The following is a 25462-nucleotide window of genomic DNA, read 5'->3' as shown; positions in this document are numbered from 1 at the left end:
GCTGATGGAGACTTTGAATGAGATGCCCTGGGCAACCCGGATGAGGTGGAGATGGGGAGGAGAAGAGCTCCACAACAAAGTGCCTGAAAGGGAGAGTGACAGATCTCAATGAATTTGAAGGAAAGGGAGTGGAGGCTGACTGGCTCCAAAAATGTATGACAAAGGATTGTGTGACAAGAGCAGTGACATTGAAACTACAACGGAGGTAAATTTAACAGGGAGAGAAAATCGAAGTGCCAAAGAAAACAGTGATGCAGAAATAGCAAATAACATCAAAATGAACAGATACATAATGTGAGAACAGATTTTCCTAACCATCTAATTCTCAGTCATAATGAGCTGTTATGAAAACAGCTTAAACTTGTGGTAAAAACAGAAGCATCTGATCAGGATGTCTTCCCAGCACCAACTATGAGGTGGCATCTCCCACCAGAAGAAAGCCCTAGGATAGAAGCAGGACACCCCAGAGAGATTAAATCTTGCAGATGACATGCAAATGCCTTGGTGTCCTCCTGGAAGAGCTGGCCCAGGAGACAGAGGTCTGGGCATCTCTGCTCTGCAAAGGTCCAAATGGAAGATCATCTGACAAAACGCTTAACTAACAACTTAATCTCTGTGGGGTATTAAATCCATTTTTAAGCTATTTTTATATGTGTTTGATTAATAAAATATGGGTTTTCCATCAAGTCTAGGTAACATAGACTACTTGCATATAGTTAGGGCTGGACCAGGTGACCCTGAATCCTCCCTTGGTTATGCTGCAATAGACGTAGGCTGCCGGGGATTCCCATGATGCATTGCGTTTTTCCTTTCCAGTCACCTTTCTCACTCACTATGTGTTAACAGACCTCTCTGCATTGAATCATATCTGTTATTAACCTCTGTCTCTCTTCCACAGCATGTCTTTATCCTGTCTTCCTTCTCTCACCCCAACCGGCCGCAGCAGATGGCCCCGCCCCTCCCTGAGCCTGGTTCTGCCGGAGGTTTCTTCCTGTTAAAAGGGAGTTTTTCCTTCCCACTGTCGCCAAAGTGCTTGCTCACAGGGGGTCATATGATTGTTGGGTTTTCCTCTGTATCTATGAAGCGCCTTGAGGTGACTTTTGTTGTGATTTGGCGCTATATAAATAAAATTGAATTGAATTGAACTTGTCACACGCCATGAGAGCTCCGAATGAAAGCAGCTCTACAAACAACAAAAAACCAAAATAAATCCTCTGATCATTAAACACGCTGGGTTTTACACTTAATATAATCTTTACTTCATTAACAAAAACGTTTGCACAAGTGATTTGAATTTAACTAACATAACCAAGCTGAAAAATGCACTCAATACATTGACTCATTTACGGGTCATGAGTTTGCCCCTAAAGGTTATTACCAGAGACCGTTTCAGACACACCCCGTCCAACAAGGACCTAATTAAAGTAGCCACATCAGCACATGTAGGCTCTTTCCCTTGTGACACTGGCATAAACAACTTAAGCACCTAATTACACAACAACAGATGATTCCCCAGTGAGGATATGTGAGCCATAGAGTGTTAGTCGTCGTATTTAAGGAAGCACAACTTTCTGATGGCATTTACTTGCACTGCTACCTGTCCCCATAGAGATCAATACAGTAATGAAGCTCAGTGGTGAGGAGGCACACCGTAACACAGCTTTGCCTTTTATTTTATCACCCTACACTTCATAACAAAGTTGCCAACATAAGTCAGCCATGACAGTCATTTCAATTATATGACAGTGGGGAAGAAAGAAACATGATGGATTGGTGTCAAAGCTCCGGGGAGCCATATATACCAGACAGCAAGCACGGGCTGCCCATATGTCAACAACCTCCATTAACCACTGTAAAGACAGAGGCATGCTCCTCTTTTATGCGCTCCTGTGAAAAAACAATGGTTTCCATCACAACCGGGGGCGACATCCCATTTTTACAAGAAGAAAACTGTGTATTCAGATGAGCTGGATTGGCCCATCCATCAGCTGGGAGGGGAGTCAAATTGAAATCTGACATTTAGAGCCCCAACGCCTTTGCTCACTGGCTCTGATATGAACTATAGCATGTGACAAATTGTTTGTATCAGGCCTGTCCCAGGGTGAAGCCTCTGATAATGTTTAGGGTTGAAATGGGCACCCTTGACATTTCGCTGAAAGGTCATGTTTTGTGTTCATTAATGCTCCCTTTTTACATGCACCCACCGGTGGAGGGGGGAGCAGGGGGGTGATATTATTGTCATAATCTGGGTGCGTGCCAACTCAGGGATGCGTCATTTGTTTTGACTCCTCTCAATATCAGAATGCAAGGAGTCATGAGCAACAAAGACGGAGTGTCAGCAGCAGGATCACAGGGGGGTTTTACACAGGCAGTCTGCTGATTCAAATTATGTCACCTCTCCTTTGCAACTACCCCAAAACAACTGATCTGACAGCCAAATAAACCAGTAGCAGCTGTCCCTTAAATTTCTCCAAAAGAGCAAAGTAGCACATTTAATGCAAGACTCATCGCTGTCTCTGCGTGTGTGAGACGATTTCACAAATAAAAACATCCAGGATTATTAATTCTGCACCAGGGTGTCCGTTTACCTCTAAATTAAGAAAGCTATCTGTAATTCATTTTGTGTCAGCGGCAGACAAATTAGTGTCTCGCATCCATAGCTAATACACAGTTTGAAGCAACATCAATATGTACAAAGTCTGCGTTATTGCTGATGCTGTGCGAGGCATTTTTGATTAGGCGGGCTCCTCAGGGTAAATTGGTCCTTTTCTTCTTTTGTTCTTAGTGTCTGATGGAAAGAAAATGCAAGTATCAGGTGAAGGGTTTTCATTTACATTTGAGTACCTCCTATATTAAAACATGGCTTTAGTTTGGGCACAGGGTGATGGTTCCCTAGATTAATCTACTTACCCTTTACTTCCCAAATAAAAAAAAATTAAAAAAAGAAAAGAAAAGTGTATGTATGTAGGAAGACCTGAAAGACTGAGTTACCTGAACTAGACCTCCAAGGTTTACATAGCAACTAATTTTGATCACTATCCAGTGAAATTCTTTTATCAAATTAGATGATTAGATTGTTTTAACTGACAATTAAGTTAAGACAGCTACTTGAATCATTAAACTAAATAAGCTATTTAGGATGACACCAGAAGAAATTAAAGTCTGAAATTAAGGCTGTTTCTCTCAGGAGTTGACAATGAGGTCCAAAAGTCTGAGATCACTTTGAAATATACTTCTCTTTTTCATCAGCTTCAAATTTAGAACACACTGTTATTGTGTTCTGAAAATCCTATCTAGGTAAAAAAATAATGTCTTTGTATAGTGTACAGTGAGCTGACATGGATAACATAATGTTACCGAAAAGCCCGGTGTTCCTATAATAATTTTTTAGTCTTCAGGTAACCCTATAATGGTTCAGTGGGACTGAGCTCTGTTGGCAGTGAGCACTCCTTGATGCTTTTTGGTCTTTAAGTATTCTTGCAAAGCTTTGGAGGAATCCTTTGGCCTCGGTATAACTCCTTCTCCAAAAAGATGCAAAGGAGAAAACATGCTATATCTCTGGAGGGTTGCTTCTACTTAGATGCAGCACCACTGTTTTGACATGGTGGAGTCAAAGCAGTGGATACTTTCACTCTGGGGGTTAATACTCATTCACTTACTACTTATTCCCACTGCAATGTGCACAGGTGTACCTGATGCTACAAGGTAATTTACTCGAATATGTTTCTTTAAGGATCAAATCCACTCGATCTTAAGTGGACTGAAAACTATCAACCTCAAAGTAATAAAACTTTAAATAAAAAAATTCTTTCCATGCAGGACAGTAATGATGATAGGAGTTAACTGCGATTTTTAAAAATGGCAATGTGCTCTACTACATTAAATTACCCACATGCATTTATCTCTGTTAAAGCATACTGATGGAAACTGAAATTCTGTCCTACGCAATGCATACTTTAATGCGGGACTCAGACAGGCATTTTAAATGAGAGATGGAAGCTTATTTTTAAAAGCTTTTGTTGGAGACAAAAGCGGTGTAAACAGTGTTAGGGTGGAAAATTACTACAATAGAGTGTTTTCATACCCAATTTAGTCTTATAAATGTGCATCAACTTTACTATTTCCCCATCTACCAGATTAGGTGTGAAATTAATCACGTGGTTGCGGCGATGTTTTTGTATTCGGGTGAATCACAAGACCATCACCTGCCTCGTGGTGTCACCTGACTTTTCATGTTTTTCACCTGAGTTTTAGGTTAAATCCCGGCGCTTCCTGGTTTCCAGCAACGTCATTGGACGGTAACAGACGCATTTTAATTCAATTGGTCCAGCTTTGTGTCACTCATCCACGGGAGGCGGGCTGGCTGGCTTTGGCACTAGGAAATGAATAGTGAAAGAACTACAGTCGTTTGTTGCCGGTCACTGCACAACTATTGTCGAGCTGAAAATCTAAAATGAGCAGAGCTGCCTGTCTTCTCGTAATTATCAGCTTAATGAGTCCTGCTGCTGAGGCGCTGGACAATGGTCTGGCGCTGAAACCCACCATGGGCTGGCTGCACTGGGAGAGGTTCATGTGTAACATCGACTGTGACACGGACCCAAATAACTGCATCAGGTAAGAAGTGATCCGGTTATCCTGACGTGTATGTACGCTAAATCAAAGCACAAGCCTACATACTCTGTTAAAACTGAACATATCACTGAAACACATTTAAAAACCTCACCTAAAAGAATTCACCATTGATTACAGGAAGTGGCATTTGCATTTAGCCAGGTAATCAGGTATTATTAAAGAGGAAAGACATTTCTTGTGACAACTAGTAAGCACGCCTTCACCATTCATTATATGTTTAATCTGCCTTGAAAGTGTGGTATTTTTATACAAGTACGGAGGAACTCGTTATGAGGGGCTGTCATAAGAATAAGAGCAGGATCACGTGATTGAAATAGTCGTTGACAGCTGATTAAGTTCGCCTTTCTTTGTTCTCTGGATTCAGGCATTGGGGGACGTTGATGTGTGAGATATTGGTGTCAGCAAGTACTGTGTATTGTGGAAGCAAAATTTGCAACAGCTGTAACATAAAAGTCATTTATTGTTAAAGCCTAGTGGAGAAATATGTGAGGTCCAGATTGGTTGGGGGGAAATGATGCACATATAAAACAAGGCTTTAAAAATGAGAAAACTCGTTTAAAATAGCCAAAGTTTCACGTACATATACTGAGCAATAATAAATTGGTCAGTGTAAGCAACCTGGCTCAATAGAGGATAAGTAAGCATTATTTTGTAATCAAAATCATTCAAAGCTGCTCTGGAGGAGCTGGAAGTGATCACAGTAGGTCTGTTTTAGGCCCGGGTGTACTTGATGGTGCAGGGTAGAAGTGGGCAGATCAAGCCAATATCGATACCTACACTGATACTGGATCAGTACTAATGACACACTGCTGTCCCCTACATAAGATGCCGTTATATGTGAAAAACATTAGTATTGTTTTTGGTATCCGTAATATTGGCCTTGTATTTACTTGGTATGGCATTGATACCAAAATTTGCAGTTTCGCACAACACTACCGCAGGGTTCATTCAGGGTTTTCTCATAATGATGATATGTTAAGTCATAATTACAGGTTAACATATCTAACATATATATATTTTCTTGAATTAAAGATAACGTAAACGTGGTTTTGCTTTCAACCTCACTAATGCCTCCATTTTTGTGCCTGGCATATTTTTCCTCACAAAACGTAATGTTATTCACCTCTGAGCAAACCTTTTGTTCACTGTTATAATATCTCCTTCATCTCTAAATATTGGTGTGTGCCATATATCCATTACACATTACATTGTACACTGGCTTCTAACGGCTAATATTAACCCCGCCTGTCTCCTCCTGTTGCCTTGGCAGTGAGCATCTGTACATGCAGATGGCAGATGTGATGGTGAAGGAGGGCTGGAAAGAGGCCGGTTACGAGTACGTCTGCATCGATGACTGTTGGCCCTCCCACCAGCGTGATGCCCAGGGCCGCCTGCAGGCAGACCCCAAACGATTCCCAGGAGGCATCAAGAAACTGGCCGACTATGTGAGTATTAGTTATGGAAGAGGAATGAAAAGTCTGGATGTGAATATAGTATTAATGCCATAATTCCTCTATGGACATCAAACAGAAAGAGCTTCAGAGAGACTCGGTGAAAGTGAGAAATACTTTACTAGCTGGGAGAAGCAAAATGAGACCATGTGAGAGGACGTGACTGCGTTTATTGTAGCTTCCAGCTTTGGGGCAGCAGTTTGAATAATATACACAGTTCAAAGAATGATAAACCCACTTTATGTTCAACATGCCGCTGTGATTTTATGGTATGCAGTATTATCATGTCAGTACAACGTGTCTAAAATTTCAGATGTTAAAAAGTTCTTGTAGCCCTGGTTGAATATCTCTAGAAATAAGTGATTACATATTCATCATATACCCATTCAAGCTGACCTGCAGGTATTTACACAATGAATAGGAAAGGAGCAGATGTGGAATCTGTTGTCAAATTACCTTCCAGTATAGCACCTGGAGCCAGGGAAGATGTGCAAGCACATATTGTGTTGGATAGGAAAGTGCTGCCGTTGACTCTCTTCGCAGGAGACTCACAATAGAAAGGAGCTGGAAGCCATGATGCCAGGCGCATTTCGATGTATAAGGCTTCACGTATAAAGATTGCTAAAAATATATTGTTTAGCAGGAAAGGAATATATTTAGGCCCACTAAGGCAACCTTGAGTTCTGTATTAAAAGAATCACGTTTAGAGCTGTGCAACATTGCCACCTACTGGAAGAAACATACTGCCTGCTCAGAAAGTTTATGCTTTAAGCAGAATCAGTGGTTTGTTTGTTTTTTTGAGTAAAGTAGACCCTTGGGATGATCTGTTTGCTTTTTGGGGGGTTCATCTTTTTTAGCAATTTGCCTGTGCAGCTGTGGCTCAGGAGATAGAGCAGGTCATCTAGTGGTTCGATCCCTGGCTACTCCAGTCTGTATGTCTAAGTATCCTTAGGGCAAAATGCTGGACCCCAAGTTGCCCCTGTTGCCTTCATTGGAGTGGGAGTGTATGAAAGTGTGTGTGACTGGTTTAATGTCAGTCCATTTACTATTTAACCCTTAAAGGGATATGGTACAAGCTTTTTCCAGCGTGCACAGGCACAGTGGCATGGTTGCTCGGATGGGCTCCAGCACCCATATGACCTTGAATTGGACAAGTGAAAGAAAATGGATGTCACTGGTATTTGTCATTCACTGAGATGAATCAACAAATCTTTGATATTTTTTTATGCTTTAAGATCCACTCTAATGGCCTGAAGCTGGGTATCTACGCAGATGTGGGGGACAAAACCTGTGCTGGATATCCTGGGAGCCTTGGTTACTACGAGAAAGATGCTCAGACTTTTGCTGACTGGGATGTTGATCTGCTCAAATTTGATGGTTGCTTCATGAATCGGGCTTTGCTGGGAGAGGGTGAGTTTCTATTTCTGATTGGCAGTGCCACAAAGGTGAACAACAGGCACCGTATAAATACACATACAGACACATATATGAACGTACAAAAAAACCCTCTGCCATTCTTGGGGGCATCTCCCATTTTGACCTCGTGACCGTTCAGGCCATATTTGGCCTGGATTAGCTACAATCTTCCTCTTAATGATCCTTCCCACTTGGTACCCAATCTCGGGTGATGATATCTCCCCCCCTGACCTGGCATCCTGGCTCCCCCTTGCCGTAGCATGTGTGTTGTACCTGTGAAAGCAGTCTTCTTCCGAACACTTCTAGTTGTTTCATGTAAGCTCTTTTCATCTCTCTGTTTTTGTTTCTTTCTGCTGTAGGCTTGGTTAGCATGAGGTGTGTAGCTGGATACATACGCTCCAGGCGGGAGTCGAACTTGCGTCTCCAACTCGTGTAGTCTTATCACTACGCTATCCAGCTGCTTACAAAAATACATATAAAATATAAAATATATATAAAAATATACGCGCAAACAAACAATGTGGACATGTACTCTCCATCTATACAGGAGGTCAAATTTCTTTCCTAAACATCATTTTATTTACCAGTTAAGGTGTTTAAAGGGTTAACTACTAAATGTTTGCTCTGTTTAAGGCTACACAAACATGTCAAAAGCACTGAACAACACTGGACGGCCTATCCTGTACTCTTGTGAGTGGCCGTTGTACGAGTGGCCTTTAAAACAGGTGAGAACTTGTTTTAATGGTTAACTTGGTGTTTTGTAGAAGATGCTGCAAAAATAATGGAGTATACTCAAAATAAAGAGCATTTCTGTGCTTCCAGCCCAACTACACAGCTATCCGTGAGACTTGTAATCACTGGCGCAACTTTGATGACGTGTTCGACTCGTGGAGCTCCGTCAAATCCATCTTGGACTGGACTGCCGCTCATCAGGACATCATCGTCCCTGCAGCTGGACCCGGAGGCTGGAATGACCCCGATATGGTACTTTGTTCTACTGAAGGCCTTGGACATGAGTGGTTTTACTATCATGAACCTGCTTATTTTTCTTTTTATCTAATGCTAATCTAAATCTCCTCATACTTACTATTGTATTTAGACATTTTTGTAGGTTGTGGACACACTGTAGCATCATCACTAAGCCTGATTTGCTTATGAATTTACATATTGAATTTATTTCTCTAGCTTGTAATTGGGAACTTTGGCCTGAGTCACGACCAGCAGGAGTCTCAGATGGCGTTATGGGCCATCATGGCATCTCCTCTGCTCATGTCCAATGATCTCAGAGACATTTGTCCTCGCTCCAAGGAGCTCCTGCAGAACAAACGCATCATAGACATCAGCCAAGATTCAATGGGCAAGCAGGGATATCGCACTGCCAAGGTGGGTGTGCGACTCAGTACGAACTCCTTCTGCAATGGCAGCTCAGAGTATTTATGGTAGCCTGTCGTTGCTGTTTAGAAATGCTACATGGTTTGTGATCAGCCTGACAGGCTCTTTATAGCATTAATTACAAATGATCAGTGTGGGTAATGGCAGATGAAGGTATAAACCAGTAAGACTTCCCCTTTTTCTACAGGGGAACAATTTTGAAGTGTGGGAGAGGCCGCTGTCGAAGAACCGCCTGGCTGTTGCTGTGCTGAACAAACTGGAGACAGGTGGTCCTCGAGGGTTCAACATTGGGGCTGCCCCCGGTTGGAAGATCTGTGGCCCGCAGTGCAACGTCACACAGATCCTGCCTCAGTACAAGGAGATGGGAGTTCAGACTCAGCAGAGCAAAATAATTGTATCTGTCAACCCTTCAGGCACAGCTCTGTTGACTGTCACTCCCATCAGCAGCGATTTCACAAGGCTTCACAAGCTGAACTGGCAGGGTACATTTGTCAGACGAAAGCACACCATTTTGTAGTCCTCAGGTGGTTAAACGCACCCGAGACGTGTACAATATCTCAATTGTCTGGGAAAAAATGAAGCTGAATAAGTTTTAGGTGTTTATCTTGTGTAAATCTTAGTGAATTAAAATTAAAGCTGCCTGGAAATGGATCACACTTCATCCCATTTATATCCAATAAATTAAACACTTGCTGTTAACTGTCTAGACTACTGAAAGGTTAAATTACCATAAGAGACAAAGCTTGAATTTTTGTACAAGGAAAAAAAAGATTCAACTCAAACACTCAAAAGTATGTTTGGATCCATTTATTGAAAATAGTGACAACTTCATCCATATGACTGGACCACAGTTTAGAACTGGATGACCTGGCCCTGTAAGAAAACAGAGGGAAACATTTGTGAGAATGTGCAACTTATATTTGCATTACTTTACAGTGGTGACTGCCATGAATTTATAATTAAATTCTGACTTTTGTACTGTAGTTGAATAAGACTAAATAAAACCCAGTATCTTCACATTCATCAGCTTTACCAGCCTGTTGTAAAGTCCTGCCACATATGCATACAGAGTGGATAGGACTTAACTTTTGTGCTGTTGATGAGGAAGACAGAAGCTTTTAAATAGAGTAAAGTCTGATTAATGAGGTAACCCAACACATGAATACTGAGTTATGGGGGGACACAGGAGCCAAATCACCTTGAGGCAACTGTTGTTGTGATTTAGAATTAGAATAGAATAGAATTCAACTTTATTGTCATTGCACATGCACAGGTACAGGGCAACGAAATGCAGTTTGCATCCATCCAGAAGTGCTTTAGTGATATAGATATATTACAATATATATTAGCAATAGTATAGATATGTGAGTATATTACAGAAATGGGTCTATTATGGTATGTTATAATGTACACGGTATGAAGTATGTTGTGAATATTCTATAAGTATGTACAGGCTGTAGTGAGTACAAGCTATGTACAGGATATGAACAGGATATAAATATGAAAAACTATACAGAATATGAAATAAATAACTTTACAGAATCTGAGATATACAGCTATACAGAAATGGGAACTATGCAAGTTGTAAACAGTTGTAGGATTAAAGATTATCGAATGTACAGAATGATTATTTACACAGAGCTATACAGTAGTGCAGTTAAGATAAGTGAGGGTGTAGATAGTTTCTACAGAGGCTATATAAAGTGCTAGTGGTTGTGAGTTCAGTTCAGTCCATGTTATTATTGTGTTTGAGGGTACAGTTGTCCATTGTGGGTGTGTGTATGTTCAGTCCATGAGTTTAACGTGGGTCAGATGTCAGATTTGAAATTGAAATAAAAGGTAGCCAATCATGAATTTGAGAATCATGTATTAGAGCTTCTATTGAAGGAAGAAAAAACAAAGACGACAAGCTCAACAGCAAACCTTGTAAAAATAAATAAAAACTAATAACTGTATTGACAGTATATATATTGAGATCAACTCATGCATCGTATTTTAACCACCACAATAAATCAACAGCCAGCCCTGAGTCACCATCTCATCAAAACAAATACAATTTACCACTAACCACAAAAAACGACAACAAAAAGAAAAACAATCTGTCACTGAAAGCGAAATATGCTCCAGTTAAAATCCAAGCTGGGCTGCACATTTATCAAGTGTAGCAAACAAACATTTCCTAATGCAATTCTGGTGCTATAGCATGTGAAATGCGTTCATACATGCAGACACATGCCTCTTTCACAACTCAATTTCAAAAGCGGTTTCTCACTAATTACATCAGAAAAGGGTGGGCAGAATCGAGTCGGACATGGTCAGGGTTGGCCCTTTCCCTCGTCTAACACACAGAGCTCGTGTCAGACGCTTTCACACTACTGGAAAAAACTGTTGGGGTATTTTTCCACCTCTTGAAGAGTGTTGCCTAGGCAGAAGCGCCGACAAATACTCTAAAATTCATATTTTTATATGTACATCTGAAGAATTAAACAATTGCCAGAACAAATAATTCTGACAGGAAATGGGACGACTAGAGAGCGAATAGGCTCAAGATAATTACATATCCGATCAAACTGCATCCAACGTTTGCATTCTCGTGCACCTTCTTTGAATATCTTGCAATATCCATCTTTAGCGTGCAAAGCTAGTGTGCATGTGTAACAACAGCTTTATGCAAACTATTTTTTCCAAACAGGAAATCCATGTTTAAGTGAAAAAACAGCTGATATGCAAAATGTGCATTTTTATAGCTGTCACCGTGTTGGTTCCATAATTTATCATAATTAACATAAAAGATGTCAATATGTCGCATGAAAAACTAATAGTGGGTTATGAACATGAGGTTATTAAATGTGTAACAAAATAATTACCTACAAATATAAGAAGTCAGAATATTTTTAATGACAGATTTCTGTGGGATGATTCTGACACCAAACTGTAGCTTTAGCCGAGATTAAACCCACTATGAAAAGTACTACTGAAATAAAGTTAATATAAAGAATATGTTGTAAAGAATAGTTAACTTCAATCTTTACAATACCAGGGACATATGTGAGTCTTACCTTTCTCTTCTTGTCACCACCCAACTCGAAGTGCTTACATCTCTTGATGGCCAGCATTCTCTTGGATCTGCAGTTGGGCTCCACACACTCGAGCCTCAACACAATCTTCTTTGTAGTCTTAGCCTGTTTGACAGTATTTCAGTGAGTGTCATTTCCCCTCACATATATCTCAACACGATCAATCCAACAGTACAATGCTGTGAGATAGTATTTACCCTTTTCATGATCATTTTTCCTGTGAATTTGTCACACCTTAGCATTTTAACACTAGATAAAGATAATCTGAGTAGGGCTTGCTGTTGCGTTTTGGATCAGTCCTGCAGCATAACCCGAGGGCACTTGCAGATAAAAGCACAAACAGATGGCTGGACACTTTAGGATTTTCTGGCAGAGAGCAGAAGTCATAGATCCATCAATCAGAGCGGCAAAACAGCCTCTGACCATCACACGTCTGCCACCATGTTCGATTGGTATATTTTATCAAATGCTTTTAGTTTTGTGCCAGATCTAACACTACTTACATTTTCCAGAAATTTCAACTCTTCTCGACAGTCCACAGAATATTTCTGTCTTGGAGGGGGAGGGTGGGCGAAAGTGAAACTATTTGGTCAGTAATGGTTTGCACCTTGAAACTCTCCCATGGACGCCATTTTTGTCAACTCTCTCCCCACTGTTGAATCATGAACTCTGATCTTAACTGAGGCAAGTTTTTTAGATCTTTTGCGACCTCCGAGATGAGCCATAGATGTGCTGTTAAGAGTAATTTGGATAGGCTAGTCACTCCTGAGAAGGTTCGTTACTGCCCACAAGTTTTCTCCATTTGTGGACCATGGCTCTCTCCATGTTTCCAAAGCCAGAGAACAGCATTGCAACCCTTTTCATACTAATAACATCAATGTCTTGTTTGTCATCGTTTCTTAATTCCTTTAGATTGTGGCGTGATGTGCCGCTTTTTGATATTTTTTAAAAACTTAAAACCTGTACAACACATTGAAGTAAGTGACTTCTTCATATCAACAGATATGGCAGTATTCAGGCCTGGGAGAGGCTATTGAAATTTTACTCAACTACCCAAAAAATGTGGCTAATTACACTTAAATCATGATTTCACACAGGGCAAAGTAAAAACTGTGCTTTCTATTTACTTAGGTTATTTTTTTATAATATAAACAATTAGTATGATGATGATCTCAAACTTTAAAGTGTGACAAAATTAGCAGAAAAATATAAATCTGGAAAAGGACATACTTTTATTACAGCACTGAATGAGAAAGCCATGGTTACCTTTTTTCGGAAAATCGGCTTAGACTGACCGCCATACCCACTCTGCTTTCTGTCGTATCTCCTCTTACCTGAAAAACATTTAGTTTAGTCAACACATACTTGAACAATTAATAAAATAAAGCAAGGATGCACTGATGCATTATGGGTTCAAAACAAAATATTGGCCCATATTTGCAGACATCTTACAATTTCCCTTCTGTGATAGGAAAAAGATTGTAGATATATTAAGTGCTAAGACACTAATCTATTGATTTATCAAAATATGTGACGACAAATAATCAGATAATGCCATAGATGAGGCCAGTGTCGTGCTAAAAATTTACTGCTGATGCTCGTGTGACTTTGTGTATATCTTTGTTTGTATTAGTAGATGTAGTAAGCAGAATTTACTGAGTTATATATAAAATAAAGAAATGACCTGTTTTACAAGAATCCATCCACGTCATCAAGAAGAAGAAGAAGAAAGTGTACATTATTGTACTTTATTGAGCCCCGTGGGGAAATTGCTCTCTGCATTTAACCCATTCACTCAGTGAAGCAGTGGGCAGCCATTGGGCGCCCGGGGAGCAGTGTGTAGGGACGGTACCTTGCTCAGGGGTACCTCAGGGTAGCTGTTAAGGGGAATCGAACCCCCGACCTTCCGATCATGGGGCAACCACTCTACCTACTGAGCTATCCCTGCCCCAATCCAGTCTTGTTTGGCTACTTAAAATATATTTATGGAAATGCTGTTAAATTTGGTGCAATTTGCTCTAAAATCTTGATCAAATCTACTGAAAAATAAACTTTTAACTGCTTGTATTTTGCGACAGGAACGTTCTTCCTGGCTCATAGTGACTTGATATCACTTAAAAAAGATGTTTTTGACAGATCACAGGTCAATGTTTTATATACAGACACTTTTTTTGACTTTAGACACCAGTGCATCCCTTAAATACAGGACAAACATATTTACCCTGTACATAAAGAGAATCCTTCCCCTTCTTGTACTGGGTAACTTTGTGGGGCTGGTGCTTCTTGCACTTCTTGCAGAAGGTCCTGCGGGTTTTCGGGACGTTCACCTGCACAACACAGAGAATAACATTTGAGCAGACGTGCAGTATACACAAAATACCACAACGCGGACTAGCTAGCCACGTCCAACAGGCCCAAGCCATAAAACTCACAACACTTGTGAAAAATCAAGTGCACAGCTATCAAAGAGTTTTGTTCAATCATTTTCGAAATTGACTTAATACACAGAAGCACCGAGTTTATCATTTAAACTGTGGCCGGCAGTGTTGGGGCAAGCTAACACGTTAGCATCGCTATTTTAATGAAAACAGCGTAAACAAGTGACGCTCCAATACTTTTTACAAAGCAAAACACGTTTTGACGTAGCTGTTAATTGATTGTGATGTTTCGCTTGTTTAGTTTTTCGCTTCTGACAGAAAGGCCGGTTGGAGTAGAAAAACCAACAGTGGCGTTTCGCCACTAAGATAGCATCCATCAATATAACAGCGTTAAATATACCAAAGATGGCCAATACCGCCATCGTTACGCACATTGTAACATTATCAACATGACCGGGTGTATCAAATACAGAAATTGTACTTTAATCGGCAGGATTGAGATAGATTTGTTTTAGGTGTAATGGTAGCATACCATGGCTGCAACCCGATGCAGAGGGAAAGAGGAAGAAGGAGGCCGGAAGCAGTTCTTAAAGTCGCCCCTTCAATAGACCTCAGCCGTAGACAGGTCTGCCCCCTAGCGGCCGGAGATGCAAAGAAGCCAAAACCATGAAAAGACTGCAAACGGCCCCAATTTTAAGGAGAGTGACAGCCATGGAGTGAACAGCATAAACCTGACAAAACTCAGTGGGTCAGTAATATACTAAAACACAAGCTATACATTTTACTCACAGTGAAAAGGCTTTAATGCCTGCAGAAGTTATCATTTTGAAATATCTTTTAACAACGTAATAAGCAGGTGAGAAACTAAGAAATCCACTCAGGTTACAGTGTAACTATATGTAACAACCAAATATGGCCTTGCATTAATGTTTAGCCCGCTTCCACTTATCACCAAAACTGTCCAGAAGGCTGATATGAAAATTAGCAGCAAGAAAAAGGGGAAGTAAGCCCTGTCGATTCCTCTCTGTGGGTGTGTTTTAAGCTTCTTGCATCACAGACCAACACACATTTTATGGAAAGCCAGCTACTGAGGCAAAGGTCCATGCCACTCTTCAAGCTTCAGCATCTGCAGTTGTCTGATGTGTGTCATTTTTCAACATCTGGGTAAGCAGCACTTGTTTCTAAAGGAAGTATTTTTAGTCGCACTTTGTTCATAGAACTATAAATGAGAGAAGCAACCTTTGAGTACACTTCATCTGAAAGACCGAGGCCAAAAGTAGCATAGATTAGTGCAAGTACTCAACTGAAACCCACTGTAATTTCGTTTGTATGCAAATCCTGTGAAATAACCAATGAAATTATGAATCCACAAGTGACATTTTCAGCTTAAAGTCTAACGATGTATAAAGTTTTGAATGTTTTCTGGACATAAACGTACTGTTGTGTGCTGAGTGCTGATAATCCTTTATGTGCACACACTGACACTGTTCATCAAAGTGCTTTCTTTGTAGCAGAAACTGGTTAAATGTAAAGCAAATCGCTATCGCTAATCAGGTTGTACTTTCACACAGTTACTGACTCTCCATGACAGGTATCTTGCATTGAACTGTCATTTTTAATACTTACGTGTGCATCATAGGAAATTCTCGTATCCTGACAAATAGTTCTCACAAGTCACCACAATGTTAAACTTATGTGGTATTTTAATATGCCTGAGTATTCTTTGTGGTTAGAATCAGTCTTGTGACATTACTCACTTTTTTTCTCTCTGTCTGTTTCTTTGTTACGTATGCTCACACAGAGACACACGCAAACACACATACACAAGTACGCATTTTATTGCACATAGCACTTATCTACCAGGAAACACAGCATCTTTACAGGTTCCTGTTAACATTAGTCTTTCATGATAAGGTTGTGTCTGCTGTGTCATTCACATCAGACATCATGCAGTCAAAATTTGTGCACTTTAGAATAAAAAAATGCAATAATGACCATTTATAATGATTTATTTGCTACTTAATTGCCTTTCACACAGAGGGTGTAGTGACACAGTTGGCCTGTATTAGATTATATAGTCTAGGTCACACACAGAAGAGTAAAATTACAAATGGAACCTGCCAAAACTGGTACATTACATGCTTTTCAAATGTCCAACTCATGCACAGCAAAATTTAAAAGAGAGATACTGTCAGGTAAGAAGAGGTGCAGGCCACAGGGTTTCTTCTCTCTTCATATTGCAAAGCAATACTGATGCAACTTCCCTATGAGTTTGTCTGTGTCAGCCACCATGAGTCAACTCCCATCAGAAAAGGCAAAAAAATAATCTCCTCTGAGTAGCCATGATGCATTGGTAGCTGCACAGTTTCAGTCAAAAGGCTTCACTGATTTAGAGGCACATATCAAAGTTTTGGGCGTGCGCCCTCAGAGTTTTTTGACCTTCACTCGAGTTAGTGATGTGAGAAAAGACGGGTCGTGTTAAATGAGGAATGAGTAAACAATGTTTCACAGAATAGGGAACACCTCTGTCTGCTCATGAAGGCACAAACAACACCAGCAGGTAGTGTCACTCGAGTGTGAAGAAATGTCAGACTCCCTGTTAGCAGAGAGCAACAGAAGCTTCTCGTAGTGCCACAGTTACAGTTCAGATGATAGAAGGAAGTTCTCTCTCTCTCTCTCTCTCTCTCACTAAGCTGAAAATAGGCTGAGTTGAAGTGCGCACACATCTGACAGAAACTGACACACAGTGAGCGCTCGGCCGTGTAACGAGGGTGAGTCTGAGAATTTGATAGTTCACATTTGAGCGGTAACCGGTAACAAATAACTTCCCCACATTGGTGCACTTTTGTTGCACTTTTAGAACAATGTGGTGACGGGAATACCTTGGCTTTTCTTCTGGTCATTTGGTGAGATTTTAGTTTTAGTTCTGCATTGGTCAGAACCAAAGAAGCCTTTGCTTCCCAACCTATCATCAATATCTTTCAGCTTTGTTTTCATCAGTTGTCGTGATTTTCTGCGTGTACCGTCACTGCAGTACTATTTATACTGAATTAAGTTTCAGCTAGCTATATTTCCCCTAAAATATCAGGCTGTTAATGTCGCTATGTTACTAATTTCCACAACAATTAATTATTGTATGCTCCCCTTCACTCAGATTCTATCAATGTGTCTTGTTTTGGAGGTGCAAGTTTCATTTCAGCGCTGGTGGTTAGGAGGTGCTGCAAACAAGACACACTACACTGCCATAAAGCAAAAAGAGAGCCTTTTTCATTTGCCTACTTATCTTATGTGCGTGGTAAAATGTATAAATGTGCCCGAGGGGAAGGAAGCCTTCTGATAGTAGGAGTGATATATTACATGATATGTTTGCCAGCAAACAAATTTTATTTAGAAGTAAAACAAAAAATGAATCATGTCTAGACTGTATAGTTATATAAAATGAAAGAACTATACTACTGTATTTAGCCAGGTTTTTGGATCAACAAATCAGGCACTTGATATCCATTCCAAAGGCAAAGAGGAGTTAAATACTGTATCCAGATGACCAGGATGTAACAGCTAAGAGAAACAGATGTGCCACAGAGGCAAATGTTGGAAACCGAGGATGTTGCTGTCAGGAAAAGCAGGGCTTATGCAAACTACACCTAATCACACAGCGATATGCGCTAACACTGCATGCCTGTTCATCTCTTTCCAGATCTCCACTTTCACCTGTTGCAGTGGCACTGCTCCAACTCTATGAACAGTGGGTAGGTATTACATTCTTTAAAATGCTTTTCAAAGGAAACGAAAACACTGAATAAGTGTAAAGTTCAGCAAAACTTGAGGCTTTGTCATAATGCTGAGCCAGTCACAGCTCTCAGCAGAATTACAGATGCTGTTGTAGTCGGGGTGTGAACATGCTGTTTAGTGGAGAAGCATTGTGTTACGCCATGATTACTCTTTTTAAACGTATCCATTTGTCACTTGTTCCAGTGCAGCTGAATCCTGAATGAATCATGTCAGACTCTATACTGGAAGAAGTCTTCATTAAAAGATCTCAACAGAAGAAGAAGACCTCACCTTTAAACTACAAAGAGAGAATGTTTGTTCTCACAGCAGAAAAAATATCCTACTATGACTTTGACACAGACAAAATGGTATGTATATAGAACTGAAGAAAGGTTCGTTTCATATTAATGTTGGCTGGCAACCTTGGGCCACCAAATAAACACTTGGCTCTTTATCTTGGACTTACCTGACTGTTTCCTCTTCTGTTAAGCAGAAGCGAAAAGGTCTGAAAGGGTCAGTTGACCTAGAGAAGATCAAGTGTGTAGAGATAGTCCAGCCAGAGCCCAATGCCCCACAAGAGCGCATGTATCCATTCCAGGTAGATATTTTTCAATCCAATTTTCATTACTGAAGTTATAAACAAGAGTCAAATGCAAATGCTTTGTACCCGATTAAACTTTATATAAAATATACACTTTGCTTGCTTTCACTGCTGTTTAGCTTCGGGCCAGAACACATAACAGGAAGATTATATAAGAATAGAGCTGCAGAAAAAGAACAACAAACACTTTCTATTAAAAAAAACACGTACGAGCAGCACACAGCAGCATGAGTGAGGCTCTCCAAGGACTGTTCGGTGCTCCAATAGTTAACACTGTGAAAGTTAATTGTTAAGAAGTGAAACTTCCTCTCACACTCAGATGAGCTAGGGGCTTTTAGTGCCAATGTTGCCATAAATAGTAAAAGTTCAAGCTAAACATGTCTTAATTAAAGAAAAAGCAAAGTAACACTTCGTGGGTTCATGTGTTGAATTTCCGCTAACGCATTTGAAGAGACTTTTGCCACACTTGCAGCAATCTATTCTGCAATACCAAACTTGAAAAAAATAAAGAAAAAAAATACTGAAAATTGCCGTCTTGCTCCGCTGTGGATTTTTCCACAGGTCATTTATGATGAAGGGCCACTGTATATATTTTCTAAGACTGAAGACACCCGGGTTGTGTGGATAAAGAAGCTCAAAGAATGTAAGTGTGCATGTCTATTCTCGCATTTCGTCACCGTATCTCGTATCATCTTTCATGAACATGACCATATCTTGTGTATCTGAAAAACTCTGTGGCCGTATACGTGTACAGTGGTGCGCTTCAACAGCGATCTGACGCAGAAGTACCATCCATGCTTCTGGGTTGATGGGGTGTGGTTGTGCTGCCACCAGGAAGTTAAACAGGCCATGGGTTGCAAAGTGCTTGATAGTAAGAATGGTGAGAATTAGACTCCCCTTAGTTTAAAGTCTAAAATGATCAGGTCCTAAACTTTTAAATTAATATATCTAATAATGCCTTCATAGGAGTGACATCACAGCTATCTCGAAGGTCAACAAGGAAGCCGCTTCCTCCAACCCCAGCAGAGGTATAGACCTAGGACTATGAGATGAACATTCACCAAGTACACACTGTTTTCTTCTATATGACAAAAAGCTATCTTTTTTTTTTTCCAGAAAAAGCCTACTCGTCCTTTACCTCCACAGCCTCCTGACCCACCAGCGTCCTCTGCAGGCATGACTGTTGTAGCTGAGTACAGTTACACACCCATGACACCACAAGACCTGGAGCTAAGGAAGGATGAGGAGTACACCATCCTGGAAAAGTCCGATGCAAACTGGTGGAGAGCTCGAGACAAATATGGGTAAGCTGACTAGAGGTGACCCAAAGATGTCTCGTAAGAAGAGTGTGACCGCACGTAGCCCATCAGACAAATCAAAAATCAAGCGCAATCAGTTTACTCTGGAAACTTACAGTGGAGGCTAAAGTAAACCAACTGCAAGCATTATAATGAGGAAGACAGATAATCAGTGATGATTTTGAAGCACACAGATTAAAGATCATTTATATAAGAGAACGTTCAAAAAGTGGCTTCCGGGGCTACACGGCTCGTTAGTTCATAAATTTTGCATAACAAGTAGAAATGAATTTATATAATATACGATTCACTTGAATGATTTGTAAAAGTTAGAATCTGCTGGTGTTAAGAAGAAGTTCACGTTTTGCATGTGCCATCTGTTAATGTTCTTTTCTTTTCCAGAAAAGAGGGTTATATACCAAGCAATTATGTTGTAGAAGCTGAAGATGGGCTAGAAAGATTCGAGTGAGTATCAGTGTTATTGCTTTGCCCCTAAATAGGTGTATTAATGTCACATATGGTTATACATTTTATTATTTTTAACCTAACTCATTCTTGGTTCCTTATCTGCACTCTAATTCATTTCTTATTGTTGAACTAATACAACAACATTCAGGAAGAATTAAAAATTGTTTATTTTTTTTATTGACAGCTGGTATTGCAAGAATATGAACCGTAGTCAAGCAGAAAAACTGTTAAAGGCTGAGGTAAACCCATGACTGTCATTGCCAAAAATATGTTTCCGGACTGTGTTTAAGTCAAAACTTATGAAATATGTTGTTGTAATCAGAACAAAGATGGAGGCTTCTTGGTGCGGGACTCCAGCAAGGCTGGGAAATACACTGTGTCTCTGCTCACAAGGGGTGGCGGGTGAGTAAGCTTAGCGGTGTTAAACACTGCTACCATTTATATAGTGCATCCACTCGCTCCGGTCATGTGTGAACGCATGAAAAGAAGAACTGTTTGTAATGAAAGAGGAAACAGTGGCCCACAGAGGGAGAGAGATGTAAATGACTTATGCAAAACTAGGACTAATGTGTCTGCGGTACTTTTTTTTAAATTCCAAGACTGAGCTACCCTGTTCAGAACACTGAGGAGATTTTACCTAATTATGCATATATGATAAATCATTCCTGTTCGGTGGTTCCAGTGAAAACGTGCGAACTAAATCCACCCGTGTTACTCTTCTCTCTACAGGGAAGCTGTTGGAAGCTGCCGACATTATAACATCTGCACCACCCAGCAGAGCCAGTATTACTTGGCAGAAAAGCATAATTTTAACACCATCGCAGAGCTCATCAACTATCACCAGCACAACGCAGCAGGTCAGTATAACTGCCCGGGCCATATGGATACATAGTCTCAGCTTTAATACTGTGGTATTTGTTACACAATAAACTCATTTTCAAATTTGGTTACGGTAACAGGAAAAAGGAAATGAGTCATAAGCAAGTTTGAGTGGGGGGTAGGGGGCCATTGGAAATTTTGTGGGTTTAATTATTCTTTTTTTATTATTAATCTCCACTTTATTTAACTTAAATTTACAGTTGCTTTTTATTTTCTTTTTTAACGTCTTCTGTAGCCCTTTCACTCACATGTCAAAGCTCAATGAATTAGTTCATTCTTGCAATTCATATTCCAGTCATCTTTTCAAAAATGACTATCTTAATAGGTAATGTGGCTTTGTTATCTCCCCACTAGGCATGGTTAGCAGACTGAAACACATCGTATCTAACCGGGCACGGCCCCCATCCACAGCAGGCCTTGGTTATGGTAAGATTATGACTGCAGATGAAATTTAATTACACCTGCTTTCTTGGATTATGAATGTATTCTTTTTTATTATAACAGCTTTCAGAGAGTGTATAAAAGCTAACATGTAAGATACTGATCATTGTTTTAACAGTGTTTTGTTCTATTAGTATATTTGGCAAAGTTATTACACTTTTGTGCCTAGTATGAGATCAGAAGATTAAAAATGGTTTTCTGTCTGTGCACCTGATTACCTGGTTTTTAGTTTGATAAAAGGAAAAATGTTTCTAGTGTTTATGGTAACCAAGAGTGGCATCTCATTTATCTCTCAGCAGCAGCGCTAAAAAGATATATACAACGTGTCAAGCAGTTATTTTAATGAGGTCGTTACATGCTAAAAGAGCACAATTATTTTCTCTTGTTTGACGTAGGTGTGTGGGAGATTGACCCACGCTACCTCACCTTCATCAAGGAGTTGGGATCTGGACAATTTGGAGTGGTGAAGTATGGGAAGTGGCAGGGACAGCATGATGTGGCCATTAAAATGATTAAAGAGGGCTCCATGTCAGAAGATGATTTCATAGAAGAAGCAAAAATCATGATGTAAGCACAACTAAATGATAATTGCTGAATGTCTAACTCACTCTAAGATGAGTCTGTTTGTGCACAAGACTCATAAAACTGATCTGTCATACTGGGAATGGTAGTTCCTATAATGTCTTTGAGGAAACCCAGCTCACAGTGCTTAAGTTCCTTCTTCTTTTTGCTCAAACAAGGAAGCTTCGCCATGAGAACCTGGTCCAGCTCTATGGCGTGTGCACCAAACAAAGGCCTATTTATATAGTGACCGAGTACCTTGCAAACGGCTGCCTCCTCACATACCTCAAGGAGGGCCTGAAGCAGCACCCAACAAGCATCCAGCTGCTAGAGATGTGTAAAGATGTCGCTGAGGGCATGGCCTACCTCGAGTCACACCAGTACATCCACAGAGACCTGGTGAGAGACAATGATCCACTGTGTCAAAGCTTAAAAAAGAAAAATCCTGTTTGCTACCCAAAGATAACGCTGAAGGTTTAATGATTATTCCTGAACCAAAAGCATTGTTTGTTTTATCTCCAGGCTGCCAGGAACTGTTTAGTAGATGGAAATGGCACTGTCAAAGTGACTGACTTTGGGCTATCAAGGTAAAACACTTTACATAAGTTGCAAAAAGAACAAGACACACTGGTACATCATCAGCATAATATTAAAATCCTCTTCCTCCAAACCTTCCAGGTATGTTTTAGATGATGAATACACAAGCTCGGTTGGCTCAAAGTTCCCTGTCCGCTGGTCGCCACCCGAAGTCCTTCTTTACTGCAAATTCAGCAGTAAGTCTGACATCTGGGCATATGGTAAGTAATATACTGTATATATTTTTACTGTTTTATTGATGTACTTCAAAGTGAGTGGACACAGAAACTTCAGTATTAAAAATAATAAAGGTGCAAATGATTTAATAGGTTAATTAATAATTACTCTACTGTATAAAAACAGTTTTGGTGAATACATAGGGAAAATAAATGTGCTAACAAAAGTATTCTTTAAAATTGTAATTAAATAGTTAAATGGAAAACTAAATACATACATTGGGAATTTATATTACAATTAATGCATTAATACCTTCATTTAAAAATATATATTTTTATGCATGTAATGTTTTATTGTTCTGTTGATATCTATTTTTGACCTTTATATTTTGTTTTGTTTTGTTTGCTCAAATTGCATAAAAGCATAATGATTTTAAATTCTAACCATTTATATAATCCATTAGGGGTTTTAATGTGGGAGGTGTACACTCTGGGACGGCTTCCTTATGAGCGCCTCAACAACACGGAAATAGTGGACCAGGTGTCCCGGGGCCTGCGCCTCTTTCGCCCCCAGTTGGCCAACGAAAGAGTTTACAGCATTATGTCAAGCTGCTGGCTTGATGTAAGTGAATTTTCATATTTTATTGCAACTCTCGGTTGAGTTGACATTTAATATTGGCCCTAATCCTAGAGGTTTCCTTTGCTGTTCCTTTCAGAAAGCAGAGGAGAGACCAAACTTTCAGGAGCTGGCGCTGACTGTTCAGGATCTGCTATATGAGCTCCAGTAGGACTCCGAATAATGTATCAGCACAAAACATCGACAGTTCACTCAGAAGCCCACAGAGTCGTATCTTCAGATGCCCCTGGAAAGATAACAGTCAGTGAAAGTAACAGCACAGCGAAGTCCTCTGAAATGTGAATATGTGTACTGTGAATATCACTGTTGCTCACTGATTATACTATCCTTTCCATCCCATAAGTAGAAGTACATTCCTATAGAGTAGCATTTCAATTGTGTACATTTTATTAAAGAGCACCGGATTGAGTTTGTATGTATGTAGTGAATTTTGTGAAATATTTGTTGAATGTGTAAACATCTTTGCATGTCTAAACAAGCTTTGTACGCGCATATGTATTGCACAAATAAAAGCCAAGTATACCAGGCTTTGAAATGTTTGAAACATCATCATGTGGAATGAAAATTAAAAATGAAAATGTGCAAAAGATGGAATGAAAATTTCCAACCATGCGACAGACCTGCTGTATTCACGGATGGCGTTATCCTCACCGAACTGAAAACAAACGCGTAAACACACCCTCAAATGGATACGGCTGTTACGAACTGCGGTCAAGTGAGCCCTCACTTACGAAGTCACAGTCAAGCTAGCCGCTCCGCCAGCCGCACCGAAAATGTGTTTGCACTACTCTTACGTATATTACGGTATGGGTGAAGACCGGCTTAGAAACGAAGTGTTTTGTGTCCTGACACTATTTTACTTCACAATCCACTCCCAGTTTTAGTGTATCTCCACTTTCCCCCCTGTGATCCACAGCCCAAATTACTGTATGATTCAGAGAAAATTAACAATAAAATTTACCCAATTTACTCTACTGTACTCTTAATGTCCTCATCTTTGAGCTCAGATTACAGGAAAACTATAAGAGGTGACACAGATATCTCACTGGATTATGACTCTGGGTGACCCCTCTCTTCACCCTGTGATCCACAGCCAAAATTACTGTACGGATTTCCAGAAAATTGATAGTAAACTTAACACAATTTACTGTACTATACTCTATATATTCTCATCTTTGAGCTCAGATTACAGGAAAACTGTAAGAGGTGACGCAGATATTTCACTGGATTCTGACTCTGGGTGACCCCCACTCTTCACACTGTCATCCACAGCCAAAATTACTGTACGGTTTTTGAGAAAATTGATAGTAAAATCTTCCCATTTTGCTTTACTGTACTCTACATATTGACATCTTTGAGCTCAGATTACAGGAAAACTGTAAGAGGTGACACAGATATTTCACTGGATTATGACTCTAGGCTGTCGCCACTCTTCATCCTGTCATCCACATCAAAAATTACTGTACAGTTTTTGAGAAAATTGATAGTAAACTTTGCACAATTTACTCTACTGTACTTTTAATATCCTCATCTTTGACCTCAGATTACAGGAAAACTGTAAGAGGTGACACAGATATTTCACTGGATTCTGAATCAAGGCCATCTCCACTCTTCACCCTGTGATCCACAGCTAAAATTACTGTATGGATTTCCAGAAAATTGATAGTAAACTTTGCACAATTTACTGTACTATACTCTATATATTCTC

At 40.0% G+C, this 25462-nt stretch overlaps 3 protein-coding genes across 6 annotated transcripts; 2 read left to right on the top strand and 1 right to left on the bottom strand.

The window, feature by feature from the left end:
* The first annotated feature begins 4294 nt into the window (after positions 1 to 4294).
* Positions 4295 to 9590, top strand: gla (galactosidase, alpha). Its single transcript, XM_086301090.1, has 7 exons — positions 4295 to 4614; positions 5903 to 6077; positions 7319 to 7493; positions 8133 to 8224; positions 8322 to 8483; positions 8685 to 8882; positions 9079 to 9590. The coding sequence occupies exons 1-7, from the start codon at positions 4454 to 4456 to the stop codon at positions 9406 to 9408; spliced, it is 1293 nt and encodes a 430-aa protein (XP_086157216.1). The 5' UTR covers positions 4295 to 4453; the 3' UTR covers positions 9409 to 9590.
* Positions 9591 to 9683: 93 nt separating this feature from the next.
* rpl36a (ribosomal protein L36A) lies at positions 9684 to 15001 on the bottom strand. Its single transcript, XM_086301103.1, has 5 exons — positions 14879 to 15001; positions 14190 to 14295; positions 13235 to 13302; positions 11951 to 12073; positions 9684 to 9764 (listed from the first exon to the last, which is right to left on the bottom strand). Exons 1-5 carry the CDS (start codon positions 14879 to 14881, stop codon positions 9744 to 9746), a joined length of 321 nt encoding a protein of 106 aa, XP_086157229.1. The 5' UTR covers positions 14882 to 15001; the 3' UTR covers positions 9684 to 9743.
* Positions 15002 to 15409: 408 nt separating this feature from the next.
* On the top strand, positions 15410 to 24710 carry btk (Bruton agammaglobulinemia tyrosine kinase). 4 transcript variants are annotated; one of them, XM_086301061.1, is made up of 20 exons: positions 15410 to 15510; positions 17040 to 17117; positions 18044 to 18095; positions 18322 to 18485; positions 18608 to 18715; positions 19280 to 19361; positions 19473 to 19598; positions 19685 to 19746; positions 19835 to 20022; positions 20419 to 20481; positions 20669 to 20723; positions 20807 to 20886; positions 21214 to 21341; positions 21718 to 21789; positions 22200 to 22371; positions 22545 to 22764; positions 22888 to 22952; positions 23044 to 23162; positions 23582 to 23739; positions 23834 to 24710. In XM_086301061.1, exons 4-20 carry the CDS (start codon positions 18345 to 18347, stop codon positions 23903 to 23905), a joined length of 1911 nt encoding a protein of 636 aa, XP_086157187.1. In that variant the 5' UTR covers positions 15410 to 15510; positions 17040 to 17117; positions 18044 to 18095; positions 18322 to 18344; the 3' UTR covers positions 23906 to 24710. The 4 variants fall into 4 exon arrangements, with proteins under 4 accessions (XP_086157187.1, XP_086157193.1, XP_086157203.1 ...); XM_086301067.1 differs by lacking the exon at positions 17040 to 17117 and having other exon boundaries at positions 15421 to 15510; positions 18327 to 18485; XM_086301077.1 differs by lacking the exon at positions 17040 to 17117 and having other exon boundaries at positions 15421 to 15510; positions 18611 to 18715.
* The last annotated feature ends 752 nt before the right edge of the window (positions 24711 to 25462 follow it).

Source organism: Aulonocara sp. 'chitande type north' Nkhata Bay, linkage group LG2 (genome assembly GCF_057382095.1).
Source record: "Aulonocara sp. 'chitande type north' Nkhata Bay isolate Kocher_YH1m ecotype deep benthic linkage group LG2, A_spYH_male_GT1.1, whole genome shotgun sequence".
NCBI classification, from domain to species: Eukaryota; Metazoa; Chordata; class Actinopteri; order Cichliformes; family Cichlidae; genus Aulonocara; species Aulonocara sp. 'chitande type north' Nkhata Bay.
The sequence above is the reverse complement of the archived record's forward strand: the minus strand, read 5'-3'. Positions and strand labels throughout refer to the sequence as shown.

Coding starts and splice junctions, on each gene's coding strand:
- rpl36a (XM_086301103.1), bottom strand. Junction 12,074..13,234: donor AGCCGATTTTCCGAAAAAAG/GTAACCATGGCT, acceptor ACTGTCAAACAG/GCTAAGACTACAAAGAAGAT. Junction 9,765..11,950: donor GTGGTGACAAGAAGAGAAAG/GTAAGACTCACA, acceptor GTTTTCTTACAG/GGCCAGGTCATCCAGTTCTA.
- gla (XM_086301090.1), top strand. CDS start 4,454: ATGAGCAGAGCTGCCTGTCTTCTCGTAATTATCAGCTTAATGAGTCCT. Junction 6,078..7,318: donor TCAAGAAACTGGCCGACTAT/GTGAGTATTAGT, acceptor TTATGCTTTAAG/ATCCACTCTAATGGCCTGAA. Junction 7,494..8,132: donor TCGGGCTTTGCTGGGAGAGG/GTGAGTTTCTAT, acceptor GCTCTGTTTAAG/GCTACACAAACATGTCAAAA.
- btk (XM_086301061.1), top strand. CDS start 18,345: ATGTCAGACTCTATACTGGAAGAAGTCTTCATTAAAAGATCTCAACAG. Junction 20,023..20,418: donor AGAGCTCGAGACAAATATGG/GTAAGCTGACTA, acceptor TTTCTTTTCCAG/AAAAGAGGGTTATATACCAA. Junction 22,372..22,544: donor GAAGAAGCAAAAATCATGAT/GTAAGCACAACT, acceptor TGCTCAAACAAG/GAAGCTTCGCCATGAGAACC.